The sequence below is a fragment of the Dromaius novaehollandiae genome, chromosome Z (assembly GCF_036370855.1).
Source record: "Dromaius novaehollandiae isolate bDroNov1 chromosome Z, bDroNov1.hap1, whole genome shotgun sequence".
Taxonomy (NCBI): domain Eukaryota; kingdom Metazoa; phylum Chordata; class Aves; order Casuariiformes; family Dromaiidae; genus Dromaius; species Dromaius novaehollandiae.
Genome location: NC_088132.1, coordinates 16046854 through 16074599, shown reverse-complemented (window position 1 = coordinate 16074599; position 27746 = coordinate 16046854). Strand labels below are relative to the sequence as shown.

The 27746-nt window shown below is 43.9% G+C and overlaps 1 protein-coding gene across 1 annotated transcript in view; it reads right to left on the bottom strand.

Annotated features, from left to right (window-relative positions):
• Positions 1–3744: 3744 nt before the first annotated feature.
• Positions 3745–27746, bottom strand: part of MUSK (muscle associated receptor tyrosine kinase) — a 58533-nt gene continuing 34531 nt past the window's right edge. The window contains exons 9-17 of the mRNA XM_064501919.1: positions 25779–26045; positions 20843–21018; positions 19916–19939; positions 16227–16315; positions 15738–15897; positions 14234–14423; positions 13679–13870; positions 7934–8082; positions 3745–5766 (exon numbers count right to left, since the gene is read on the bottom strand). Of these exons, the coding sequence (XP_064357989.1) occupies positions 5090–5766; positions 7934–8082; positions 13679–13870; positions 14234–14423; positions 15738–15897; positions 16227–16315; positions 19916–19939; positions 20843–21018; positions 25779–26045 (1924 nt within the window). The 3' untranslated portion in view covers positions 3745–5089. The remainder of the gene's footprint in view (positions 5767–7933; positions 8083–13678; positions 13871–14233; positions 14424–15737; positions 15898–16226; positions 16316–19915; positions 19940–20842; positions 21019–25778; positions 26046–27746) is intronic.

The window sequence follows — 27746 nt, the reverse complement described above, 5'->3', positions numbered from 1 at the left end:
ACCATGATTTTACTCCATGTATCTCTATGTGTGAGATGAGATTCCAGAAATCATGGAGGGAGGTAAATGTGATTTTCATCTACATGAGACACCCTTTATATTGCTCTGTCAAGGGAAAGGGGCCAAGAGAATGACACCAATGTTGCTTTTGTAACACCACGCCTTCTGTTCTCTAAATGTCATTTGGTAGAGGACAAAGACTGTGAGCATAGATAGCAGGCTAATTTTGCCACATACTTGGATCTTAAAAGTCTGTGTGAATTTTTAACTGCAGTTGCATACAATATAACCATTCTGATGGTAAAGCTGTAATAACACTTTTCTACTAACATAGAATATGACTATTTTCAGTAATAAATGCAGTGTTGGAGGAGGAAGGGGACAGAGAGCCAAGAATTAGCTTTATCCTTTCCTGATATCTCTTTATTTTATAAAATATTACACACAAGTTACACAGGTTGGGATAATGTAAAATGTACATCTCTGCTTGGGATGTCATTCAGAACCATCATTCATGAAATACCTATCAAAATAATCACAGAATAATAGGTATATATAGCCTTGGAGATCAAACTATTGGGTTTAGTCCCCAATATGTCTGAGAGGCAATTCTTTTAACCAAATTTGCATCATGTTGCAGGCAGTATCCAATAAAAATAGGAGTTTATAGTTTAAAATGCACTTTAAATGCAGCCATTAAATATATCCATGAAAACATCAGTGGATTTCTGTGCTGTTTGGTTGATGAGATTTTCATCATTTGTCATCTAGGATTAAGCTTTATACATGCTACAAATGCTATAGGCAGGACACTTGCAGAAGGAATGGTTACACAAAATGTGTTGTGAATCCACTTCTCTTTGGGATTCTTGCCCAGTGCCAGTGACTGCAAGACTCCCTTTGCCATCAATGGGAATAGGAACTGAATTTCCAAAAATGCTTATTTTCGGTTCACCCGCTTTCTCTGTATGAGCATGTAAATGCAAACTATAGTTTATTTCCAAACAGATTTTTGAATAACAAACTTTGCTTTCCTCTTCTACCCTCTGACGGTCCCACTGTTTACTCCCACGCAAAACAATTTGAGTTATGCAGTTGTCATACGGAACAGCATATAAATCTCTTGACTAGCACATTGTATAACATATACATTTACAAAAGCAGAAATCTCAAACAAAAGAAGGGGGAAAAGCTGTGAAAGAAGGCAAATTTTGAAAGCGATTCAACTTTCAGCTTTCAGCAAGCTGAAAAATGTACAACAGGAGGAAACTCTTCAGGGTAAAATCCAGCCATATATCAAGGCAAGAGAAGATCTATCTGCCATTTAATCCTCAAAGGAAAACACCATTTAGGTGCTAAGCCCTTTTGCTGGATCACGACACAGGAGTGATTATCATCTTTGGAGGGCATGTTACAGAGAGCTGCTCTGAGATGATCTTGAAATGATCTCTTTCCCCATATAGCATGGGAATCATTTTCCATCCCTAGCTACAGTCACTAAGGACTGCACATCTCAGTGCATGCTGACAATGCAGAGACTGGAATGCTGCACAAGGAAAGCCAAATTTTCCACTCTTCAGTAACTACTGGCCCGTGTCAACTGGCCAGGGCATGAACTGCCACCACCAAGAGGAAGCTTTGGCTAGGAAAGTGCAATGAAAAGGGCTACTCTTCCAAGTTTGTGGGAATCCCTTTTGCACAGAGGGAGCAAAGGGAACTTTGTAGCACGTGCTGTTACAGGTATTTAACATCAGAAGCTGCATCCAGCATTTAAACAACAAGGAAACTGTGATCAGGGTTCAAAGCCATCCAGCTGAGGGAAATGAAGAGCAAGTGACTACTGCCAGCACTGGGATCTTAGAAGGCAGAAATGCAAACTGTCCTCCAGGCTTTAAAGGGGTTGCTTTGTTCAGATCAGCATGTTACATAGGTTCTCCACAAGTCTGTTCTTGGGGCTGTCAGTGTAACTTTTGAGGTTACGAGAAGGTGCTGGTTTCCTAGGAGTATTTATGCTGGACCCACACTGCTGTTTCACATTCGAGGCCTGAGCCTGTCCTCTCTAAAGAGAATGATAAAATCCTTGCCACCCTGAGCACTCCAATTTACAAGGCAGACCAGGGGCCACTGTGGCAAGTGCAATAGAGATGCACAGGCTGAGAAAGTCCCTGCTGCAATGCCGTTCAGGTCTAACTTGGTAAAACAGGCAAAAAGTGGAAGGCAGGAAGCAGCAGCCTCTTTCTTTTAGCCGTGGGAAAACTGAATTGCACAAAGGTGATGTGACTTGTGCACAGTCGCTCAAAAAGTGGGTGGCAGATGAAACAAAACAACTAAAGCCAACTCTTACGATCATAAGTGCACCCTTGTTTACAGTGATGAAGATGGAGAATCCCCTGGGCCAAACACCCGGGGTTCAGCTCAGCAGCAGAGCCCTCCTGCCCTTGGACAGCCACTGCAGGCCCATCTGCCTGATCTGGGACATCGCTCCCAGCGACAACAGCACATATGAGGAGCTGAAGAATGTGCAAAGCACAACTTCTTAGGCAGGACATAGCTTGTCATTAGCACATCCCAAAGGCTTTTGGATCAGTGTTCATTCATGTGCTGTGGGAAGGGACGGGGTAGCCCATGGCTGTCCGCAGGAAACCCTAACCCCCAGGGTCTCCATTGCTCATTCCTACTACTGTACTGCAGGGATGACAGTAAGTCTTTGCCAGGTAGGTGACAAAATATAACATCCTGAAGACTATGAGGTGCTCAGAAAGTGGTAACAAGAGCTATGTCAGGAGCTGCAATAATTATTTATTTGAATAGGGGGTGTTGGAGTTCTTCGGCTTTGGTTTTTTTTAGCATTCAGGCCTCAGTAAGATGTTCTGTAATGGAAGGACTTGTAAATGAGTATGATAGCACTGGTCATTTTGTGCACATATCCAAACATTTTTAGCACTTCAATGTTTTACAGCACAAGCAGAGCTTCCTCTTGTTCTTCCCACTGTTCAGATGACTGCAAGCTCTTTGGTTTGAGTGGAATAGATGCCAGTGGTCTGAAAACATTAAACTGTGCTCTTGTGGCCACAACCAAAATGCTCAGAATGACAGTTATTTTTTTAAAAAACATAAGGTTATGACATGTAGAAGAGATTAACTCACATTACAGAAAAACATAGCAGAGAGTGCGTGTTTTTCAGTTCTGTTCTTCATAATGGTTTGCATAGCTTTTCAAATTTACCTTTCAAAAAACAAGACTGTTCCTGATAGCCCTATAAATGGCCACTGTCTGCTGCTGTTTCTTGGATGAACACAACCAGTGCGTAAAAATGACAAAAGCCACATGGACCACGCACTCGCTAGAGCTCCTATGCTGTAAGGATAACGAACAACCCAGGATCTGACTCTACTTCATATCAGTGATGAGACTCTGGGTCTGCTATTCCTCTCTGCCCAAGGAAGCAAAAGGTAAAATCTGTCCTGCAAGGAACTAATTTTATGAAGGCAGTGAAGTATGCATTATGATTTTGAGAACTTCTGGCAGAGAGACAACAGCTGATTTTTGCAAGTGGGTTTTGGACCACCTGTAACCAGGGCAGCGTTATCTTTGCCCTGTGTTTGTTCCAGTCTGCAACACTTACTGTGTTAGGCGTGGACTCCCATTTTTGTCCACACTCCTCTAAAGTGTCATGTTAACTCTGAAGGCCACTGATAACACACATCAGCCTTAATTACCTTCATGATATAGCACAAAGAAAGGTAGTCAGTGAATGCTGCAACAGGACATACAGGGATTAGGAGCTGATGTAAGGAAGTAGAAAATGGAAATGAGACAAAAATAGAACGGGGAAAGGAAAAAAATAAAGAACAGGACCTGCCATGTTCTCTAAAAAGAAAGCATGTTTTCTCACTAAAAGTGATATGCATGTCACAACGAGATGTGTGTGACTGATGCTTCACACATTTGTGCAAGTTTTGAATACAGAAGCTGCATTTTTGCCCAGCTCTTGGTGCAGAGAGAACTGTACTGCAGTCAGAGGGCATGAAATATGCCTGAGAGAATACGTGCCTCCAGGGACCAGACCCTCAAGCTGAATTTCTCCCTTAGCACCAAACAGCTTTGTTGCAAGGGCGAGGCAGGAAAAATTGGTTGTTATACTTGAGATAAATTTTGGGGTGAGATCGTGGCAAAAATCAAATAAATTATCTCTGAATCTCACTGTGGGGCTCCCTCTTTGGAAAATATAAGGCTTTGTGCTTCGTGGGAATTTGCTCATCTCTGCAACATGTTATGCTGGCTACGGCTGGTGGTCCTTTGGGGTCTTGTTTTTTTCTGTTAGTCATGTTCATAAGTGCCAAAGAGAAGAAGGAAATCAAAAGGAAAAAGCGGGTGGCCTATGGCTTCAAAACATCCTTTTTTTATAAAAGGAAGTGAGTATGCAAAAATAAAATAGTAAAAGAAAATCCAAAAAAGGCTTGTCTTCTGTGATTTTGGGTTTTTTTTAAGATGATGGTTGAAAACACATGAGGAAGGGTAAAAGCCAAGTGCATAAATGTAAAGGTACATGGAGACAATTGTTAGGGAGGGAAGTGCAGACATCAAAATGTTAGTTTGCTTTGCTGGGAGAACTGTTTGCTGCTGTTTGACATTCCAAACTGTTTGACATTCCAAATATAAGTACCGAGTTAGCAAGGCCAGGATCGTCTCTAACCTGATGGAGACCAGGTGTCGTGACTGGAAATTAGTCTTACAGTAGGGAAGGTATAGTCCACCTTGGGGAGATACAATCTAAACTCTTTGCTCGACAGAGGAACAAGCTATTTCTGCTCTCCCTAAAGCACTCTTCCTTTAATGTAACCGTGGCTCACAGACACCCCTTCAAGAAAGAAAGCTTCTTCCCTTTCCCTTTGGCAGATTAAGCACGTTGGGCCCGGCTCTGCAGAGGAGCTCCCTGTGCAGAGCCGCGGCTTGGGAGTCCACTCCACCACAGGCTGAACCGCATCAGACCACCGGGGTGGATCCGCCCTGCTGACGCTGACGGCTGCCCGCGCGGCGCCACCGAGGCAGGGTACGCGGGAGAAAGGGCCCTCCAGAGTGCACCCCTCAGACCTGCGCGGCAGCCACTGCCCTCTCGTACATGCGCTCCAGGATGCGGTGGATGCTGGCAAAGCTCGGCCGCTCAGAGGGCAGCTTGCTCCAGCACAGGCGCATCAGGTTGTAGAGCTCCAGGGGGCAGTTGTCAGGGCAGGAGAGGACGTTGCCGTCCCTCACGTAGTAGATGACCTCCTCGTGAGCCATCCCGTAGTAGGGCTGCATGCCGTAGGAGAAGATCTCCCACAGCACCACCCCGTAGGCCCACACGTCGGACTCCGTGGTGTAGCGGTTGTAGAAAATGGACTCGGGGGGCATCCAGCGAATGGGAATGGCATCGTTCTCATTCGCCTTGTAATAGTCCGCCGAATACATGTTCCTCGAGAGACCAAAATCGGCAATTTTGACTACCATATTCTCCCCCACCAGGCAATTCCTGGTGGCCAAATCGCGGTGCACAAACTTGCGCTCGGAGAGGTAGGCCATGCCGGCAGCCACCTGCTTGGCAATGCAGAGCTGGCTGGTGCAGCACAGGGCCAGGGGGTTGGAGAGACGGAGCCGCGTGTCCAGGCTGCCATGCACCAGGCTGCAGAGGTTGCGCGGGGAGCGGTCACGCAGGTATTCATTAAGATCCCCGTAGGCCATGTATTCAAACAGCAGGCACATCGGTTTCCCAACAGCACACACACCTGAAAGGAAACAGATGCACCACACAGGACTTTTTGGGGAGCAAAGAAGGTTCAAAAAAAAAAAAAACACCTTACACTAAGAGGAGATTTTCAAGGAATGCATGTGGAGGCAGAGGGAAAGATGAGGCACGCAAACACCTTTAACCTCCATCAGGCCACTTTGTGCCTTTGAAATTCCCTCAGCCAGTGACCCAGTGCTGAGCACTGTAAGAGATGCTAATCAAGTCATGCAGCTGCCCGCTTTGTCTGGACATCCAAAGAGGAGGATATAGATTTGGAATTGTACCTAATTAAGAGCCCAGTCCTGGTGAAACCGGCATTAACAGGAGTTTTGCATTTTCCAAGATGCAACTGGAAGGTCATGCTTTCAAGAAGCAATCTCTTCAGTCCTGACTACTGTATTTTTTAATAGTTTCATTATTGTAATTATTGTATTCGTACTGCTATAGGTATAGGAGATACACATATATAGGTAGACTTCAGGGATAATCAGGAAAAGCATTTTCAGGCACATGTTCAAGAGTTCAATGGTATACTTGAAAAACAAAGGCACCCCAAATTCCTCTGTGTTTTTGAAAAGAGCACATGCAAAATGTGGTTTGCAGAAATTACTTTTTGTATAACAGAAAGAGAGAGAGAGAGAAGGAAGGAAGGAAGGAAGGAAGGAAGGAAGGAAGGGGGAAGGGAAGGGAAGGGAAGGGAAGGGAAGGGAAGGGAAGGGAAGGGAAGGGAAGGGAAGGGAAGGGAAGGGAAGGGAAGGGAAGGGAAGGGAAGGGAAGGGAAGGGAAGGGAAGGGAAGGGAAGGGAAGGGAAGGGAAGGGAAGGGAAGGGAAGGGAAGGGAAGGGAAGGGAAGGGAAGGGAAGGGAAGGGAAGGGAAGGGAAGGGAGGCAAAAATACTGTGTTATTAGCATGCCTGTTACTAACTTGCCTACTACTAAAAGCCTGCATTTAAAGTGTATGTGCTTTCCTTTCTTAGGGCCATTATTTAGCAACTAGTGATCCAACTTGTTGTGAAATACAAAATTCTTTTTGATGATCTACCACTTGAATCTTTTGAGAAAAAACAGGCAGCTGTTCCCAGTGTGATAACATCAGGTCCTGACAAACATGAGGAGCATATGCAAAAGTTTTATTGTCTAACTTGTGTTCAACAACGTGGCTATTTCCCCACATCCCCACAATATGGAACTAGTTTATTCCTGTCCCCTTGCCCTTTCATGATTTAAAATGTGTTGACAATAAACAGGATGTTTATTCCAGTTTGGGGTACTTCCTGCTTTTCTTTTCTGTTGCTGAAAAACTTGTATTAATCCAGCTTTCCCAAAACTGGGATTTACATATTTCCAAGCTTTGTGGAGCTTCCTATTGAATTCCTATTATTGAAATAAATAAAGACCTCAACTGCTTGTTCACAAGGATCAGATCTGCCTACAACAATTTATAGCAGGATTGCTAGGTGAAGATGGCTAATGACGTCTACTTCAGTCAGAAACTGAAAATCTACTGAAATAAAACCTGGTAAGCAGCTTTCTTAACAGAAGAATGACCTATTAGCAGAGCTATGGAGCCAAGACTTTCTAAAAAGCCCAATAAACTAGGGTTTCCTTTCAGCTGGGAAGGGAGGGGAAGGAAGAGGCTGGTTTTGTGGTTGGGTTTTTATTTTTCGCTTGTGTCATTAGGTTTTTTTAATGCTAGTGAGTGTTCAGACATCGCAATAGTAAGTGGGACCCATAAAACTAACAAGACTTGTCCCTGTTTTTTTTACATACCCACAAAATAAATCACAGCTCCAACAAGCTTGTGTGTTCCCTGCAAGACATTTGTGCCAATGCTATTAAACTGGAAGCAGAGCTATGTGGCAGCATGGTCAGGGGTATATTGTGACACAAGAAAAAGAGGGTTTATTATAACGTCCCTTCCTCTTAAGGCAATAGCATCAAATCTTTATTTTGAGACTTGTGCCAGTAAATAATTTAACAGAGCATGTAGAGGCACACAGAAAAGTTTGTCTCTTTCACAAAAGGCATTTTTTCTTGTAGAAGAAACTGGCATTGCCTTTTGCATTAAGCCTTAGTCATGCCTATGTGCTCACCCCTGCACCCCAAAAGGAGCTCCAGTGGATTCACAGAGGGGGATATCCCTTAGTAGGACTCGTTGTTCAAATACCTAGAAGTTTGACAATGTTTGGATTGTCAAATTCTGCCATGAGGGCTGCCTCCCTCTGAAAGTCAGCTTGCATGTCTGCAGACGCTTCTTCCTTTAGCATTTTCACTGCCACCATTGTGAAAGGCTCATAAGGCAGCAGTCCTGGAGCCCTAGAGGGACGGTGAAAAAAGGGAAAGATATCAGCGAGAGATGCATGCAAAGAAAATGTTTTCTGTTTGTATTAAAAATCACAGGCAGACAGGCAAAAAAGTCCTCAGCACTGACTGAAGGAATGTGAAAGACTAACCTCCCCTCTTGGGCCTGTCTACCTTGCACAGCACAGAGATATTTAACTTAGTTCAGGGAGAACTAAATCCGCTATAACTGTTTCTGATTACTGCTCTTTTTGTTTAGAGGCTCTTTACCAAGACCGGCTACAAACAGGCTTAGATAAATAACTGCTAACCTGGATTGAAGGATATACCAGAAATTTGATGGAGGGCATCAAACTGGATTGAATCAAACCAGTTATGTCATTCCTTTTGGGGATGTAATGGTGGAGCCTACTGAGAGTCAAAAATAAACATATTTTGTATGAAAATGTTGAAATAGAAGAGCCATCTTTCACTGGATCTTGTCCCACACCAGGCACAACGGTGGCACTGGTACATCTACTATTACGGTTAACTAACAACTAAAGCAAATACATTCCCTCAGTTTTGTAAGGAAAATGACTTATACAATCGTTCTTTGTGTGTCTATGTTTGTGTGTGTCTGCACTCTAATGATTTTCAAACCCATTAGATAATTTCAGTTTAACAAGGTGAGGCAGAAGTCTGGAAAACAGCTATGTTCCTGCAAGTTTTGTGGAAACAGGTGGCTGGACAGAAGAGGCAAACCATATACTTGCCCTGTCTGAGGAGCAACTTAATACATGCATGCACCCTAGTCAGATGGTGGCAAATCTTTACTTAGCACTTAGTTATCTCCTGACACAAATCCATAGGAAATGGAGCTTCCTGACTTAGAGCAATCACAGACTGATTTTGCTTTCTTATCCAAAGGTTACTCTGCTCTAAACAATTTAATTAGACAGACTTGCCAAAGATTTAGGGATAGCTGTTTCCAGAGCACAGTAACTTTCCACTCTGCAAATGTGTGCCAAACTTCAGACAAGCACTTTTGTTGCCCAAACAAGCTCTTCCCAGGGGTCCTGCAGAAGCCATGCCTTTGTAGTTAAAACACTCTCCTTACAGGTAACTAGCCAAAGCCCATAGAAAGTGGCACCTATTTAAGTTTCATGTTACTGCACTGGCCTGACTGCCTTCCCATTGCTTAAATGCCAGGTTATTTTACTGTTCAGTAGCCCCAAGAGGAGGTTCCGATTTCCAAAGCAAACTTCCAGTTTCCCTGTCATCTACTCCAGACATATGGCAGTTGCAACAGATGCACTTGGATACTATAAATGTCAAATGCCAGAAGATGGCAGGATGCCCATCTAGAAAGGAATCTCGCAGGCAGCCAGATCACTGCTGAGACATTCGGGTGAGGAGGTCCAGCATGCGGGAGCAGAGCAACAGACTCCACATTTGTTTGCTACTGCCCCCATTAAAGCAAAATGTCTTTCATTTTTCCCCTCTGCTGGGAGTGAGCTTCCAGTCCAGTAAGAGGAGAGAAGCCTTCTCATGTATCAGCTGCTGCTAAATCTCAGTGCTTGAGAAAGTCAGTAGCAATACTCTGAAGCACCCAGCAGAGCATTTAAAAATAAGAGGAGGACATTTCTCTCTTCCATACAGCCTGATTGTAGATTACAGTTCATCACTGGCTAGCAGAGTTAGTGCCGTGTCAAAACAAGGGGCAGGCACAACTTCATACTGCGTGCTTTGGAGGGAGAAACTCATCCTAGGCCAGAGCTTGAAGTAGATGTATCCATCTATCCATCACTGAAACCATGCAGCGTAAACTAAACTAAGTGGAACTTAAATGAGAATAAGGTGCACACGGCCTTTTGCTGAGCCTTAAGCAACAGCAAAGAATTTCACCCACAAGAACTGATATCCTAAATTCAATCCAGTCATTAGCAGTTGTGGGAAAATCACACTGAACTGGAACAGAGCGAGTCTTTGTTAGCAGTCTTGGCAGAGAGCTGTTGAAGTTGAGCCCTTCGGTGCCCAAAAGACAGTCTTTGCAGAGTGTGGTAGAGATACATTTGCAGTGGAGTAATGCAAAGTTGATACAGCTGAATTTAAACAGAAGAATTCATGCTCCAGGCCAGAACATGGAGTATTCTGTAGACGACAGATAATTTTATTCCAGAACTAGGAGACATCAACAGAAATGACACTAGGTTTCCTCTCTAATGATTTCCAAATGCTTAGACAAAATACTTACACTGTTTTTGCATGGCAGTGGACAGGACAGAGGACCTGTCCTTGCGTTCTGCCTCATTGATAGATTTGTGCAGCACTGGCAGCATTTAGCTTTTAGGTACCTGCAGTTCAAAGAACTAACCTGTGGTGCAAGTAGAGTTTTAAACTCTTAGTCTGCGAAATAGTACCTGACTTCTGATTTCTGGTTAGACTTTCTTTCCAGAGCAGTAACTGCAAAAGATTGAGGAGCAACGTGAATCTGCATTTTAGATTTTGTTCTGGTCCCCATCTTCCTCAGCATTATATCTGGATAGCTTCTGTTAGACCATTAAATGATGCAGTCAACATCTGTTGAGGCTGATAGAGACCTACTCTTACCCTCTCCCTTGGAGAAAACTGTATATGCAGGAAAGTACTGTGAATTGGCAGGGGATTTTTTGTGGGATTTTTCTAAATAAACATCCACACTGTTTTTCAGTTATATTCGAGACAGCAGGTCAAAGAAACACCCTTTGCACTTGAAAAGAAAATAAGGAAATCTATGGTGGAGAAACCCCTGCCATCCTAACCTTTGACTGTCTTTCCACAGCCCTGGTCGGGCCTTAGGGACAGCCTTGCCTCTCACATAGACGAAGAGCTGTGACTTTGCAGAGGAGTCCCAGCAGGCCTGTGGAGCTGAACTGCTGGCAAAGACCTCACGTCCAGGGTTTTAGGCAGTCTTGGGCTTCAGCCTTGGGCTAGATCACACAGATTCTGCCCTGGGAGAAATCTGCTTGTTGATCTGCGCTGTGCTTGAAAGCTACTCATTGTGCCCTGACGGTGCATGAGGGTAAAGGCAGTATTCCCCTTAGTAGAAGATCTTGAATTGGCGACCACAACCCAACTGGGACTGACTTAAGCCAGGTCCCTAATCTCGTTTCGAAGACATCTGCTAAGGTAACTGGTTACTTCCTCATCCTCTCCAGTGGGAATTTGTTCTTAGTGAAAATGGCAGCCTTTCAGAAGTAGCTAGTAAATAATAGCCAGTCACTTCCTGTCCTAACATGTTGCTTGACCCAGAAGTAAGTAAACACTGAATCAGGATTCAAAGCAAGCCAACTGGCAAAGCATTACTGGCACTATGTGCAGAGCTATGTTTACAGGGATGACATACTATACTAGGAGAAGTAAAAGGTTGCTAAACTTATTCTGAGATGTCCATTTAACACACGTGGACAAGTACCTTTTATCCATCTGAGGTGAGAAGGCAACAATTTAAGTCGTGATAGCTTCAGTGACCTAGAGGGATGCACAGCTGGTGCTACTGGATGTCAGCACAGCAGTCTCTTCTGATGTGCCAGCTGTGTGCAGAAATGCCAGTGGCTTAAATTTTCCCTGGAAATATAAGGCTTCAGAGCCACTTTTGATGGAGATATTAGTAACAAAAAAGAAGCTTCTGAGAAGCAATGCTTCTGTAGCTCTTTCCCTGAGCCACAGAGAACACACGATCCCAAGGTATAATACTCTCCAGTGTGCAAAAGCTGGCTGATAAGGTCTGTTGCTTTTTTTTTCTTTTTCTCCAAGTTTCCATTAACAATAGCAAAAAGGTTTGTTTAAAAGGAAACGCAGAATTGGAGTAGTTTAAACCCAAATGAAAGGTCTCTACATCACTTCAACACTTGCTTAACTTGCTTTAATGACATTTTAATGGCCTTTGAGAGGTTCTGTTCAATATGGATGAGAGTCATTAGAGTCACTTCCATACAGAGGCCAGTTCAGAAAGGTCCTATGCAGCACCTAATTCTATTTAAATTCCTGATGTAGCACTGAAGTAGCATTTGGCACAAAGACTGTGTCCTGCTTGCACTTCTGCAGTGTTGTGAAGATACCCATTGTGATGGGCAGAAGCCGACATTCAGCAGAGTGTACTAAATGCCCTCTTTAGATCTTAGATAGTCAGATAACCTGGGATGAAGGCTGTTTTGCATCCCTAGGGTGGCACACATACAGTGTCCAGAGCACAGCTGTGACACAGCACCAACATGCTTTGTTCTTGATTCAAGTTCAGGTGCATTCAACTTAGCCATCCAAGTTAACAATCAATCACGGGCTAAGCATCTGTGATTTCCCCACTGTGTGCCCTTTAAACTTTTTTATTTTTAGCTCTCTCTATATTAAAGAAAAGTGTGCCTGCATTTCTTCCACATCCCTTCATTAAAAAAAAATTTGTCACATCTACTGAAACTGTTCCCCCCTTCTAACAGATTTAACCTGTGTATAACTCACTTCCTAATAGATATGTCAACAGTACAACTATAAACATCAAAAGTATCATCTCCTTGCAAGGAGAGTCCCTTGGCTTTGAAGTCAATGGGAGCTGTTCCACCCAGCAGGTCCTGGCCCATGTTAGGACTCTGATATTTCCCTGTATTTTCTTTGCCATCGCACGCTACTCCAGATATGATGAAAAAATCAGCCATGCTGCATTCTGGCTACATCACAGACCCATTAGCTGTGAAAGGACAAAGAAAAGACAACCCAACCCAGCAAAAACAAAACTGTACAGCCTGTCCACATTCTTTCACTACTTTTAGGATGGGATTTTCCAGTGTTCGCCTAATGCTGTCCTGCCAAAATTACAGATTCTGCTAAGGCTAACAGGAGTCCCTCAATCCACATCAGTCTAAGCAGGACTGAGCTCTTTGGGTTTTCACCCATGAGGAAGGGAATGATCTCAACTCCTATGAGATTCAACAGAACTGGGATCACATCTAAGTCCTTAAACTTAAAACAGGCAGCAACGGCTGTGAATTCCGAAAAAGCAGACTAAGTAACAAGGGCAGAAAAAGAAGTTGGCCTAAATGGGCTGGGTTTTTAGGGGATTTTTTTGTTTGGTTGGATTTGGTTTTGCCGCTGAATTAAATGGAAACTGGGTCAGGACCTAACTGCAGCATGACACATTGCCCTCTGTAGTAATCATTGGCCCGTGTTGACTTTGTAATGTGGGACACTACACACTGACAATTTGCAAATACTGGAAAATACAAGAATTTCACAATAGGTGACATTTTACAGGCAATACTCTTGGCAAAAACAGGCATGATAAACTTAGCTAGGCTTTTACTCCAGACTTTGGTATGTGAGTGAGACACTGTATCTACTAGACAGAAGAACAGGGCATCTGTGACAAAAGTTTAGCAATTATCAATGGAAAGCAGTGAACAACAGAAACGATTAAGTCTGAGTTTTACCAAATGGTTCTTCTACCATATGTATTTGATTTTTGTTTGAATAGTTTGTTTCTCTGCACAGTTCGAGTAAATAAACAGAAGATTTCTGGTTTTCAGAAAACAGTTGGCCAACTGCTCTTTTCTCCCAGTACCTCCAGGTAGCGAGGACTCACACACAGGCCCCTTACCTTGCTTGGAAGACTCTGCCAAATGCTCCTTCCCCAATATCTCTCACGTATTCAATATTGTTTCGTGGATACTCCAGGCTGAGTAATTTTGGATTGAGGAGAAGGGGCATCCGCTGGTACATGGGGTTGGGGTGCAGTCTGTCCAAGAGGAGTTCAGAGGGCAGAGTGGTAAGCGTTGGCGTTTCTGACTCCCTGAAACGATGGAGCAGTTGCTACATCAGTGTGCATGCAATCCCCTGCCAGGAGACAGCTTTTTGCATCTCCTCTGGGGCTGGTTTCTTCCAGAAAGGAGAAAGGAGGCGCAGCAGGGCTGCTGACAGAACCTCGCCCCAAGGTCTCACGCTATTCCCCCAAAATAGCCACCAGCTCAGCTTCTGCTCTGATACAGAGCAACACTGACTTGTGAGAGCTTGCTCTGGCATTGCAACAGATGAAGGGAGTGCTGCTCACCTGACCAAGAGCTAGCTGGACTACGCTCAGTCAGCAGTCTAGGCCTGCAGGCAAGCTCCATTTCAAAACAGAATCTGTTGCCTTGAACTAAGTCCTGGCCCTTACCTCTTTTTGTTTTTCCATTGCTTTCGCCGACGGCAGCAAACCAGGGTGGCAATAGCAAGGATCACTATCAGGGCAAAGCTGGAGATGATCGAAATGATAACAGTCATGGAGTAGGTCGGGGAAAAGGGAGGAGGAGCGGGGAGATTTGGAGTTTCTCCATTTGGTTTTCTCGTTCCTAATGATAATGATGCTGTAATGAAAACAAAATCAGATGGTTATTCTTCTTTTAGTCTATAGGGCTTTCCCTAAAGAGGTACTTATGGAATCAGCCTGCTGTCCTGAGATTACTGTGACGTTATAGATATAACAGTATGACTTCCCAAGAGTATCGTACTCATGGGGGGCTGGGGGGTGGGCAGGCTAGATTTAAAGGAAGCAAAATCCCTGCTTGCCTGCCAAATATGAAAATCCAGGATCTGGTAGTGACCAAGGCACAATTCCCAAGACAAAGGTTTCATCCCCACAATTTGACAAGGAATCAGACAGTCTGTAAGAATTACGAGTGGGACATTACCCTTGATGGCCTCAAAAAGTGTTCAGATGAAGTGACGTTTGCATGGGGAAGGATCAAAGATCCACATCACACAGTATCATGCATCCCACAAGCAATGTGCAGGGAGGATTGTAAAAGCAAGGTAAGTCCGCAGTGATAATATCCTGGAATAGTCCCCTGCCTTCAATAATTTGTACCTCAATGCCTTCGTGGGTCCAAATATGGTAAATTACTGTAAAATAGTACATTGGACTAAATACCTTTAGAAAAAAATCATTATTCAAGTAGCCACCTGCTGAATATTTTTGACCTATCCTAGAAACTGCTAATTTGTATATGCAATCACTGAGAATAGAAAGAAATTTTATTAAATTATTCTTTTTTAAGGCCTGCTAAACTGGTACTGACTTGTGTTCCCTGAGGCCCACAAGACCTCTATTCCAAGTCCAAGAGGAACTGCCTTATTTCCAAATCTTGAGATCCTAAAAATGCATATTTTAATGAAATATGTTTTGAAACAATTGTTCTTTAAAAAAGAAATAATAGAAAGGCTTGGTTTCAACACCACAGAAAGAAAATGTTTCCATGCTTTTCAGATTTTTTTTTAGTTAGGATTTGTTTTTATTGAGAAAAATCATCAAAAGCAAAAGAACTTTGCAAAATATTTCAGGTGCCTTAAACCTTGCCTTTTCCTTGAAACACATTCATGGCCAATTAATATCTCACAGTGCAAAATGCACTGCAAATTTAAATTGATCCTTTGGCCTTACTGTAATCAGGGGCAAGTTACTCAGCTTCTCTGTCTTCCTTTCTCCATCTGTAAAATGAGTATTACACCTCCTGGTCAAAGATGCTGGGTGGGTCTTTGAGAAAAAACAGCATTGGCTGAATCCAGAAGTCAGAATAAATTAGTATGGCCTTGAAATTCACGGTGTGACGTTGAGGATGCCAAGACCCTAGGTGTTCCCAAAACAACAACTGTGGTACCAGTCATAAATTAGACATACTTACCATCTCCGCAAGGAGACACGCTGCAGTACTCCCAGTTCACAGACGGGTCTTTTGTATAACACCAGGGACGATCATTTTCACCTCCTGGATTGCGGCAGTAATTCTCTGCATCAGACAGCTCAGGGAAGACCTGAGGAGTCCTTCTGTGTAAGTGAGGAACCTTGTGGGAGGAAATAAATTGCACTAATGTCTGAGTATAATTTTTCCTGCTAGTATTAAAAAAAAAAAGTAATAAAGAAAGAAAGGAAGAAGCAAAACAGCCTTGTAGTAATTTGCAAGAAACACTGAGAATGCATCTTGCAGTGGGAAGGGGTAACTCATAGTTTGAACTACTGAGACCGTGAAACACCAGTCAACGCAAGAACGAAGGCAGCCTGTCGCTAACCCAGTCCTATCAATGGGACTGGGCTGCCCGGCTCTGGTAACCTCTTTGGGAGAGCGGACCTCGAGCACAGCTCTCTGTATGGTGGGTCACACACTGTTGCGCACCTGGTCACTCCACTTCTGGCAGGGGATGCCGGAGGCCGTGACGTTGGCAACACCCTGGTAGAACCGGCCGTTGCCGCTGTAGCAAGTCCCTGGGGAGAAACAACATGGGGACAAGCCACCTGAGACCTCGTCCTGCAGCAGGGACTCACAAGTGTAAATGCCATGTCATTACATGAGAACAGGGGATGATAGCAGCAGATTGGATATGCATAAAAGACAATAGCAGTCAAGAGACTATTTAGCCTTCTGTTCACACTTAAATGATTCTGAGCTCAATACCTAAGATTAAATCTGATAAAACTCCAAAACAGGAAGTGGAGCTCTTGCAGACTAACTGAGCTGTGTGCTTGTGACGGTCACTGTGTCTATCCAAGCCACTGTGCTTTCATGCACAAAACGCAGCACAGACCCACATTTAATGCAGCCAGTGCCAAAGCAAGCCAAAGACAGTAGGCATACTGCAACATTAGTTTCACAGTTCACATCCTGCACCTTTGCGGGACAGTAGCAAGGAGCGACCTAAACTCCTGGGGAAGGTAGCAGAGGGCAGGAATTAATTAGGTCCTATTGTGATACCCCTGTACAGCATTTGTCTTCTTAGCCTGAATATTTGGAGACAGACTGTGGTTTTTGGCATGTATGGAAAAGCTGAAGGGAACTACAACTCTGAAGGGATACTATTAGCATAAAATAACATTATTTATAATGCAGGATGTTCACATAGTTCACATTCCATATCCGAATCTTACAAAGGCTGCAAAAAAGGCAAGCAGGAAATCTTGAGAGGATTCTTATTGCAAGAATATGCTCCCAAGACAAAAATGTAGACATGATCTGCCCTTGTAGGAGAGTTTAATGCATGCTGGCATAATTTATGCAGCTGGAGTGACAATAGAGGAGATAAAGCCTCACACACTTACACATGTGCTAGTAAATTTTGTGGAAACTCTGCTGATCATAGGCTAACATTCTGGTTGTTGTCATGCGTTACAGTCCATATATTCAGTGTCGCATTATTAACCTTGTTAGATAAATTAGTAAGCCAGTAAGCACTGTCGCATAACTTTTTTGCACTGTATATATATTCTTAAACTTCCAGCTAAGAGTTTTGAATTTTAAGCACATCTTTTTAAGCTTCAGAAAAGATTTGTCTAAGGCTTGATCCAAGTTTCAGACAAAAGCTATGCATGCACTTTATTTTATCTGAGCGGATTGTCAGATTGTACAGTCTCTTCTGTAGGAGAGACATAGTTGATTTATTTTTTGTGGGGCAGTAGTTGTAATGAGGTGCTTGTTTAGAGTAGCTGAGCATTCCTTTAAGGACCAGTGTAGAAGGCGATGCTAAAGTAAATCAAAACCCAGTATGATGACTACCTGCTCTTTTCATCTTGAAGCATTCACTGTGTTCTTTATTGCAGTTATGGGTCTTTTGCAGACCGATAGCTTTCTGCATTTCCATCAGACCCAGGCACTACCCATGAGTATGCAGGAACATCACCATGATGATGTCTGCACTGTGTGAGTGAGCTCAAACACAGGATCAAGTAAGTCCTCGTAGTCCAACAAGTGAAAGCATGTCAGTTTAGGAACGACAGCGAATACCATAAGCACACTTAGCCCTTCACAAATGCAAGGCGAAATACATTAACTTGGGCTACTCTGACTGGCATTTAAGCTACGGCGTTATACCTCACACACACAAGCTAACAGCACACACGTGGCCAGCAACGCTAGCTCTGCAGAGCTTGTCAGGCTGCCCAAAAACACTTGTGTCTGAGCCAAGCATTTTAAATGTCTCCCATTCAAAGGCAAGCAGAGCAATACTTGAAACCTGTCTCTTCACTGAACTAGTAGCCGACATGGAAAAATCTTAACCATGCATTATAATCATGAACTCTGATCTGGTGCTTCTGCCATAAGTCTGAAACAAACATCAGTGTGACATCTTTGAGGAGCAATGTGGAGGGCTTTAGAGGCAAAAGAAACACTAGGAAAGCATCCCTGAGTCTGTAGAGGGCAGGGAAATGAAGATGTTTTCAAATGGATGCTTGCTACAGTGAGGAGAAAGGGAATAATAAAGATTTTTTAATTGAGCTGTAATGAATAACTTCAATGTGCAAGCTAGAAAACAACTCAGTTCTTGTGCCCCAGAGCTTTGTGCACCTAACAGTGGTTCTCAAGTAAAACAGAGGGGAGAAGAACCACTAAAATGTTACTTTTGTGTCTCTCTGATTCTTCACTGAGCAGTACCTATCTATGAGATGCCAACCTGAGAACATACGGTTAAAGCTGAGCAAAAAGGTTGCATGTTTGCACAGCACTTAAAAGTGAACATCCAAGAAGAGGTTATAACTGTCTCAGGAAAGCGCCATTCACATGCCACCATCCTTCCTTTGTACTTTTTTCCCCAGGGAGAGAGGACTGACTACTGTTGTAGGCTTTTTACAGTGGGACAGTTGGGCTAGTGAGACTGCAGCATCTGCAAGATGTTAAAATGCTGGTCTCTGATGTGTACAATGCAGGGTGCCTGGGGTCTGGGCAATGGGTTGAGTGTGGCAGCCAAGCCTTGAAGGATGGAGGCTTCTCATAAAAGAAAATTCTCAAAAATTCTCAGTTTTACCTTCTTCATGTTCTCTTTCTATATAGAGCATACATAATGCTGTTGATTCTCAAGAAATTCCCTGCTCAAAAACATTCCCTGCTCAAAAACATAACAGAAGAGAGATACTGTACTTCATTTTTTTGAAACAACAAATTCAAAGGTCAAGCTTTAAACTGCAGTTTAAAGAGCTGAATGTGCACACTTCAGCCAATGCAAAAGACAGGCCCTTGCAGTATGTCAGATGAAATTATTAATAAAAGGATAAAACTGCAAAAGCAAACTAAGTCTTTAGTGTGAAATGCCTTCAGCAGAGGCAGTCCTTGTGCATTCAGCAAAACCACAAATTCACAAGGGTAACTTCACGATCCTTTTAAGGTCTGAAATCGGTTTTGTTCTGTCCATGTGCTCTCTAGGTCAGATGGTTTGCATTTGGGCTGCCAGCAGGTGACGAGGCCCTGGCCAGAGGTTTGTCTATGTGAACAGGACTGGAAGACAACGGGATTTGACATCAGGAACTGACAGACATGACCAGCAACAAAGCGAGAAGCTGACAGAAGTCAGAGACAGCGCTGTGAGGGATGGCTGGATCTCGCAGGTGGTGAAAGGGGAGTCATGTGAGAAATGGCCAGACTTCAGAGATAAGAGTATAGTGCTAGGGCCTTTGGGGGAATAAAGTCTTGTAAGGCCAGCTACACCTAGGTAATAGTGTATATGTTCAGTGAGAGCACATAGGACCGAAATGACCAAGGTAACAGTATCAGAAATACCAAAGGGGCATAGCAACACTAGAAAAAAATGGTTGGAAAGATGGGAGAACAACCAAGGGGTACTACATAAAAGCATTGTTCCTCCATAACTGCCTTCAACAGTTACCAGGTCACGTTTTTCCCCAAACACTAGGGAACTGGAAATTTATTTCACCATGCCTTAGATGTGAAAGCTCAGTTCATTCTCTGGTGAAAACCTGGATCCAGCCAGCCAGTCCCAGAGTAAAACACAAAAATGCTACCAATATTTGCAATATTGTACCTTAAACAAAAATACCACACCCAAACTCTAGAACTAACATCCAAAGTAGCCTACTTACTGGTTATATTCTCCTTCTTAAAATCTGTAAAAAAGAAAAAGCAAGGTGTAAAGTGGTATTGTCCAGAAGGCGATGACTGAGCGCTTGTCTAAGGAGCACGGAAGTGGGGAAAAGCTCCCTGCCAGCAGACCCCCAGTGGCTTGTGTCTTTGTGACGGCACCCAGACAGCAATCTTGCCATTGCTAAAACTGATTTTGGCAACGAGGATGTTATGACCCCAGTTTCTCTCAAGTACGGAGCCAGGTTTAGAAGAGAATTTTGAGGGGTATTTTTTTCCACATCCTCATTGAATCAAATAGGCAAACAGCTGATGATGCTGTTGCAGCGTAACGCGCAGATGCTGGCAGGATGGTGTTCACTTTGCACACCTCTTCCAACCATAACAACTGCTGCTCAGGAATTGGTCAGCTTTTATTTTAGTTGTAAATTTCGCTCTTCACAGTCATTGGCTTCCTTATTAGAAGGCAGCACCTCAGTGTAGTACACAAAGACACCCCAGCACAAATACAGGGCTGACTCACACCCCTCAGATCCCAGATTAAATCTCTCCGGTCTCTTCTTCCCTTGACAGCCTCCATGAGCCGGATCTGCCCTGACAAGGACTCCCCAGGCAGCTCCTGCTCCCAAAGGAGGGATCCTCTCCAGGATCCCTGCAGCCTCCTGTTGCACCAGGGCTTTCCCCCAGTTGCAGCTGGAGGCAAGAGAAGGAAGGGGAGATCCCCCGAGCCGTGGGAGCTCCCCAGGGCAGGGTGATGAGGACGGACACAGTGGCTGCAGAGCCAGCCAACACCAGGGCCACAGCAGCTTCATCCTGCCCCCCACTTGGGCCTGGTCTCCCAGTGGCATCCACAAGTGTGGTCCCCTCTTCCCTGCTTCCCTTGCTTGGAAAGCCACTATCCAGAGGAGCGGCAGCGTGCAGCCCGTTACCGAAGAAAGGGATCCTGGTGCAGGCGCTGGGGTCCTGGTGCAGGCTGGGCAGCTTGTTGCATTCAGGAAGGGTGAGAAGCATCAGCCCCGGCTTGTAAATCCCCCTCTGCGAGTTTTCCTCCATTGAGAGCCATTCCTTAAAGCAGTAGAGATCCTTTACAGCAAGGCAATTCTCTCTACATTATTTTGCAAAAAACAGTGAAATACAGTGGTCAATGGCTTGATAACAATTGCTGCATTCAGCAGTGGTATGCGGGGGTTATGCAGGCTGACAGAAATCCACAAATGGGGCTATGCTTGTCTGAGCCAGCTGAGACTCTGGCTCATAAACTGCAAAGGAAACTCTGTATAAAATGTAACAGCTTCCTTTAGGAAATCCTCAAAGCTACATTTTTAATGAAGCTGGGTTATGCTCAAAACGCCACACACGTCATAGTCGGTGAGGAATATTCATTCCTATCTTTTCCTACATATTTGTCAGCACCTTCTAGTAATACAACACGTCTGGGTGTTACCTGAGCATTTTTCTGTCCATTCTAAAAATCTCACCTGTCTCCCATAAATTATACATAAAAGTACTGTGCATTAAAGACAGGAGGTGAGCCGCAATGCTTAATCTTTCTAAGCTAAATATTTGCCTAGATTTTTAATCTCACACAAGCACCCACCCAATTTTCTTTTCTCCACAGATGTTTCTCTTTTTCACCTGTGACCTATCTGCAGCAAAACTTTTACAGTGCCTGCTAAAATAAGAGACCATGCTATCTCCTACCTAATGTGGATCTCAATTTACATAAAGTGAGATTTTTCTCATGATGTTCTTTCTGTTTCACTTCATCTTGTTTTACCAGCTGATTTTTATAAAAATGTGAAACATTCACTGAAAAGAGGTTCTCTGCATGTTTAAATGTTTCTTAATAAGAAGCTGCTTTGTGAAGAGGGCAAAGGCAGAAAATACCTGCTCTAGAAAAAAACTGAAGCTGTTACAATATGGGAAAGTCTGACTGTTTTTTATATTGGTTAATTTATTAGCTGTTTACGTATGTATTTATTTGTTTTCAAGAGCCTGGACTGTAAAACCACTTTGAGGTGGCATGTAGGGACAACTTTTGCTGAACTCAGCTGAAGGCCTTAGCAGATGCCGGTCCTTCCCAACGACCATGCTGGCTGGCCCAACTGGGAGCGGACACACTAATGCAGGAAGATACTATCAAAATGAAGGTTTTTCACAAAAAAACACCACCTGGTGAGCTGATGCAACCTCCCTGCTTGTCTACCAACAGTTAGTTACAACAAGAGCAGACAACAATGAGCATTAGCAATAGCTGCCAACACTGCAGACATTGACAGCACCATGACCTCTAAAGGACTAAGGCTGTTGGGACTTTCAGTGCGGCAGGAGGACAAGAGCTCTTTAGCAGCTGCAATAGATGCCTTCATGTCTGCAAGACTAGGCAGCTGAAGGCCTGGCTAACCTGAGCTGGCTTTGGCCAGTGCTGCTTTCTTCCTTTCTCACTTCCGTTACAGCCAATATGAAGCATCTTTTTTATTATTATTATTAAACAACATGTGGAAGAAGAATGACCTTCTGAGTAAAGAGATGCTTAGCCAGGGAAATGGGAAAACCTTACATCTGAAGTGCTGGCTGACCCTTAAGAGATCTGAATTGTGCTGGCTGCCCTCACTCTAAAACCCTGAGCATCCTTAAACAAGTCACTTATTCAGTGTGCAAAATGCACATGACCATTCCTCTGTAATCCTGTCCAGTACAGAGTAAAGTGAGTTTATGTTCATCCACGAGCCTTCGCTGTTGTTAAGGCACTCCAGGAACGTCGTGACAGAGTCATAGGGAGGGACAGTGAGTCTCCTTGACATGAGATCATACCATTGTTATAACACTTAATCCTGAGCAGTGAGAGCCCGATGAGATCATGTGCAAAGGTTACTTCAGATTATTATTAGAAGTTTTATGCAATGTAAACGACATACTGACAAAGATCAGCAGTAAAAGAAGAGGACAGGTGGTCCAGCAGCATTTTACAGATGAAAAAGGGCTGTTTAAGAAAAGGTGGACACACATACATAGACAAAATGAATGCTTTTCCAACATGAGACCAGTCCCTGGAGCCATGTCACTTTGTATCTGCAGTCGTTGAAAACGAAAACAATGATTTTTTTTTTTTTTTTTGCTCTCATAGCAGCAGTCAGCAGTAAAAGACAATTGACAATTATGAGATGAGACACCATGTTCCTTTAAAAACAGGAAAACTCTAATTTTAATCAATTTGCATCTCAGTTTATATGAAGTGAGATTTTTCTCATAATGTTCTTTCTGTTTCACTTCATCTTGTTTTACCAGCAGATTTTTATAAAAGCTTTACTTAGTCTGCTCATCAGTTACTGTTCAAGCCAACCAGTTTCCAAAGCAAAATGAACATAAGAAATGACATAGGGGGAGAGAAAAAAATGGTATAGAGAATAAATGATAATAGGACAAGTACCCCAAAGAAAATGTCAACATATCAAGGGAAGAATGTCCCTCAAAAATGAGAGAATTTTAGAGCACCTGAGATAATTAAATTCTTACTCAAAGGAGCAGTTCAATGAGATCTGAAAATTGGTATAGTCTAGCCAGTTTCTGTAGAAAGGTATAAAGTTGTCAGTAAAAAGCAGAAAAGATAACTGGAAAATAACCTAGACTGTGTGAAATGCATTTAGGTGCCCCCAGGGCTCTTATAACTACATATTAGATATCTGAGTTAGCAAAAGAAGTACTGGGTTAGGGTTTTGGAGAAACTGTTGTCCACCTGATGTGTAGTGGGAACAGGAAATAGGAAGAACACTGTTCCCTGGCTCTGGTCATGAATTAAGTTACATTTAAATCCACATTGAAATCATTGGGAAAAATCATTAGAAGAAAAATGCACATATCCACAGACTGATTCGCGGATTTCAAGAAACGCAACATCAGATAAGTCCATTAAGATTTAGATACATTTGCAAATGTTAGGCCTTGTTAAACGGTCAAGATCCTCAGCAAGTGCAGACAGGATGTTGATTTATATTACTCTGCCTTCAGTCCATAACTTTATGTGCCCCATAAGTGCAGACCCTCTGTCAACTCACCAGGACTTTTGTTCCTGAAGAGCTGTCTGCAAGCAGGGGAAAACGGAGTCCGTAATCCAGACTTTACCGAAATGTTTCATAGAGCACTGTGCAAAATCCTTAGCTGACAAATGTGCTGTGCGTGTGTGGCTCAGATATAAATACTGTCACACATCATGAAAATAGGCAGGGAGATCATACACTAAAGGGCATAATGACAAAGAGCAGAACATCAAGGCAGCAGGGAGGTGCCTGCCAACAACCAACAAGGCTCAGACCTAGTCTGCAGAATAATCTGTGCATATTTACACATACGTTTCTTAGGATATGTTCCATTACTACGCAGACTGGGGAATGCAGCGCAGCACAGCACAGGTGCCAAATGGAGAACGCAATGCCCTGTCATGCTTCTCGCTAGGATCTTCCTGTGTGCCTTTGTTAAAGGGGTAGTAGAGGAGGAGCAATCAGGGAAGCCAGGATTACAAGACGATGTCCTGTTGATTGTCCTAAAAAGCTCCTCCGTAACTGGAAAAATAATTGCCAGTAGACTACAACTGGCCCAAATCCAGCTGGCAGAGTCTCTGCTCTTGCTGCGTCTGCAAACTAGACTTTTATTTTAGTTGAGACATCAGAATTGGGTCTGCTCTCCTGATAAACACTAATTTGAATAATCTGTTTTAAGATGAAGTTCAAGGAGGACAATAACTAAGTACTGCACTTAGGCAGGAATGTCAGCTCCCCAAACATAAGAAGAGGAATGACCAGACAACAATCCTTCTAAGGTTAAAAATGAGCATGAATCAGTTGTGTCAGATTGCTGTGTTAGAAAAAAAAGAAAGCTTCTCCATGGGATGTCTACACAGGACTGTCCTCTGCAAGACATGCCAAGCAATTGTCATTCCTTTCTAGTTAGCACTAACAGATCCTCAGCTGGAGTCAGAGCACAGTCTGGCTATAACGCTTAAGGAAAGATGCACAGCAGGGGCTCCAGAGGCCTAAAAAACAAGACCTAGGAGGACAGCTTGGAGAAAGCCTGGATTTATTCTAGCTTGAGAAAATGAGGAAGACTTGATAAAAGAGAAAGGAAAGAAACCCTCCTCCATGCCCATGGTGGGAGGACAAGAAGCCATGAAGAAAGGGCTGCTCAGTAGGTTGCCTGGAGAGGGTGCGGTGGACTTGGACTCGTTACACAGACATCTGACAGCAATGGATTAGCTGTAGCAGAAGATGCTTTGGACTCCTCAGAGTCCCTGCCAGCCCTGTTTTAATGGACATTTCTCTGAGTATGGGACGACACATACGCTATACAGGAGGTTTGGCTTAGCAGGTACAACTACCCTGGCAGTGTCTCTAGTCCAGTCTTTTTGTTGTTGTTTTGTTGCAATCATGGTGGGAAATTGAACAATCAGTATGTTGCCTTAACCAGATTTTGTTGCATGTAGTCTGTCCGTATTTATCCAAAATTCCCAATGATTTGTTGATTAGTAATAATGTACTGATAGCCTTTGTTAATTATTTAAATCAACTGTGTTATTCAAAGGGATACTTCTTTTCAACACCTCCTGTTGAAAGCCGTACACTACACAGACCTCTGGGCCTGAAAGTCACCTTAAATTCCACCGCTGACCTCAGACAGAGCGAGATCAGGCCTTCTTTGTGCATATGATGGAGAAAGCAAAGACTGATGTAAAGGGAAAACCCATGCAAACATAAAGGGGCCATTTTCACTCAGTATTCCTGTGTATCTGGACAAACTCTCCTTCACCACTCCCCTGCTGCCTACACATCCCCATGAAATGAAGATGAAAGATAAGCACTTTTTTTTCTTTACCTGCAAACTGGTTTTGGAGCCGGCCCAGCTCCCGAGGGATTGCACTCCTGGAAGATGTAGTTACACAGCAGAGACTCAGCAGCCGGTTGGCAGAATGAACTCACCATTTTCAGTTCAGTCCAGGCAGTGTGAACAAGCAGCTCTTGGGTCTCCTCTGGGTCAGCATAGGAGGAGTTGAAGAAAACAAGAGCATTCTTCGCCAAGATAGCACTACACACCTCACCTCTGTACGTGCTGCAGTAGCCTGCATCACCCTTGTATAGTTTGCTGTCAAGGGCAAGAACACACACATACAGTACGCTTACAATCATAAATACCTGCAGAAGCAAATAGCTGAATGTCTAGGCATTGTTTCTGAATAAAATGGCATTCATAAGGCTGAAGTGGGTGCATGCTTATAACCACTAAAATGAGGTAATACCATTCAAAAATGGAACATTGCAAAGAACCCAAGTGTCAGCACAGGGCCCTCCAGGAGACCTCTGGGTGTTGAGGAACTGGTTTTAGCTTCTAGCATTAGAAGGGGGCAAAAATGCTGAGTGGCAATGCACAACCCTGACCTAGCACGTCCCCTCAGCCAGTCCCCAAGCCCTGATGGGAAATCTTCTTGATTTTTTGTTCCTCTGCAGAAGAGATCAGAAGTGCTGTTGCACACCTATGGGAATTCATTTAGTGTCCTGACAAGCAATAGCTTAATTTTGGAGGGCCTCGGTGAGCAGGTGCCAGGTGAGTTCCACTCAACACACTCCAGAAAATCCTTTGCAAGATAAGATCAGCAAAACTTGTGCCTGGCCCTCCCCAGTTCCTGCACCCCTCATGGCTCTATGTTTCTCCCACACACCCTTCTCATTTGCTCAAGGCAAATGTCTCACTCTGCCTGTGGCTGCCAGAACAGAGAGGACTTTTCAGTGGGAGACATGGGAAGGCAGAAGACAGAAGGCAGTGGAATTTTCCATCCCATGCTTACCGCTGAAAGGTCTTTCTCTCCCCTCTCTACTGCATCTCCCAGGTTGCAAACCCCCGTCCTCAAGCATGGGGCCAGAAGCTATGCTGAAGCAATAAAAAGCACAGCAGGGTCTGCTCCTTCTAGGCCATTTATTTATTTTTCCCATGTCTTCGCATGTAGCAGGAGACGGCTGTCATTCCTCCCTCCTTCCCCAAAGCCATCAAAAGAGAGCAGAAGGGCGAGGGCATGCACAGGTCAGCTGTGCTTACAGCAGCTTGCGCGGCTGCCCGGGAGAGAGCTGGGCAGCAGCAGGGTCTGCAGGCGGAGGACGTGCCCTCTGCTCCAGCAGCCATGGGAAATAATGCCGTCGGGGCAGGGCAAGAGAGCACCTGGGAAAGCCGCCTCTCCCACACGTGGGGCATTACCGAAACACAGAGGGAGGAGAGCTGGGTGCAGCTGTCCCCATTGCTCATTCAGTCAGTTTAACGGGGGTCACGGAGTTCAATTCACAACACGCCAACCATTTGGAATAGCCAACAGAGCTATTTGTATCTTCGCCTTTTATTTCTTTCTTCTATACAAATAATCACCCATTGTCAATGTCCTGCGGCTTCTTGTTATTTTTCTTAAGAGAACTGGAGCTACACTGAAAAGGGATTATACAGGATACCTAAACAAGCTTTTATCCAGCCCAAATTCCTGCTTTTACGATGCTGCTCTCAGTAAACAGTTTACACTTTCTGGACCCAGTTTAGCTGCACTGTTTTGGGGTCAATATCAACTTTTTTTCAGTCTTGGCGGTGACTTTTTCAGGTTGGCTAAAAAAAACCAAGAAGGAAGTGATTGCTCGACGTAGTAACACAACAGCAGTGCTGCTGTGATACTCCCCAGAAAGCCTGGGCTCTGCAGACATCCTTCATGTGACACCAGCACCTCCCCTGCAACCTGCATTGGTCCGACAGCCTGTAACTTCTCGCCTGTCACGGGGCAGGTTTCCCAGTCAGCACTGCACTGTGCTAGAG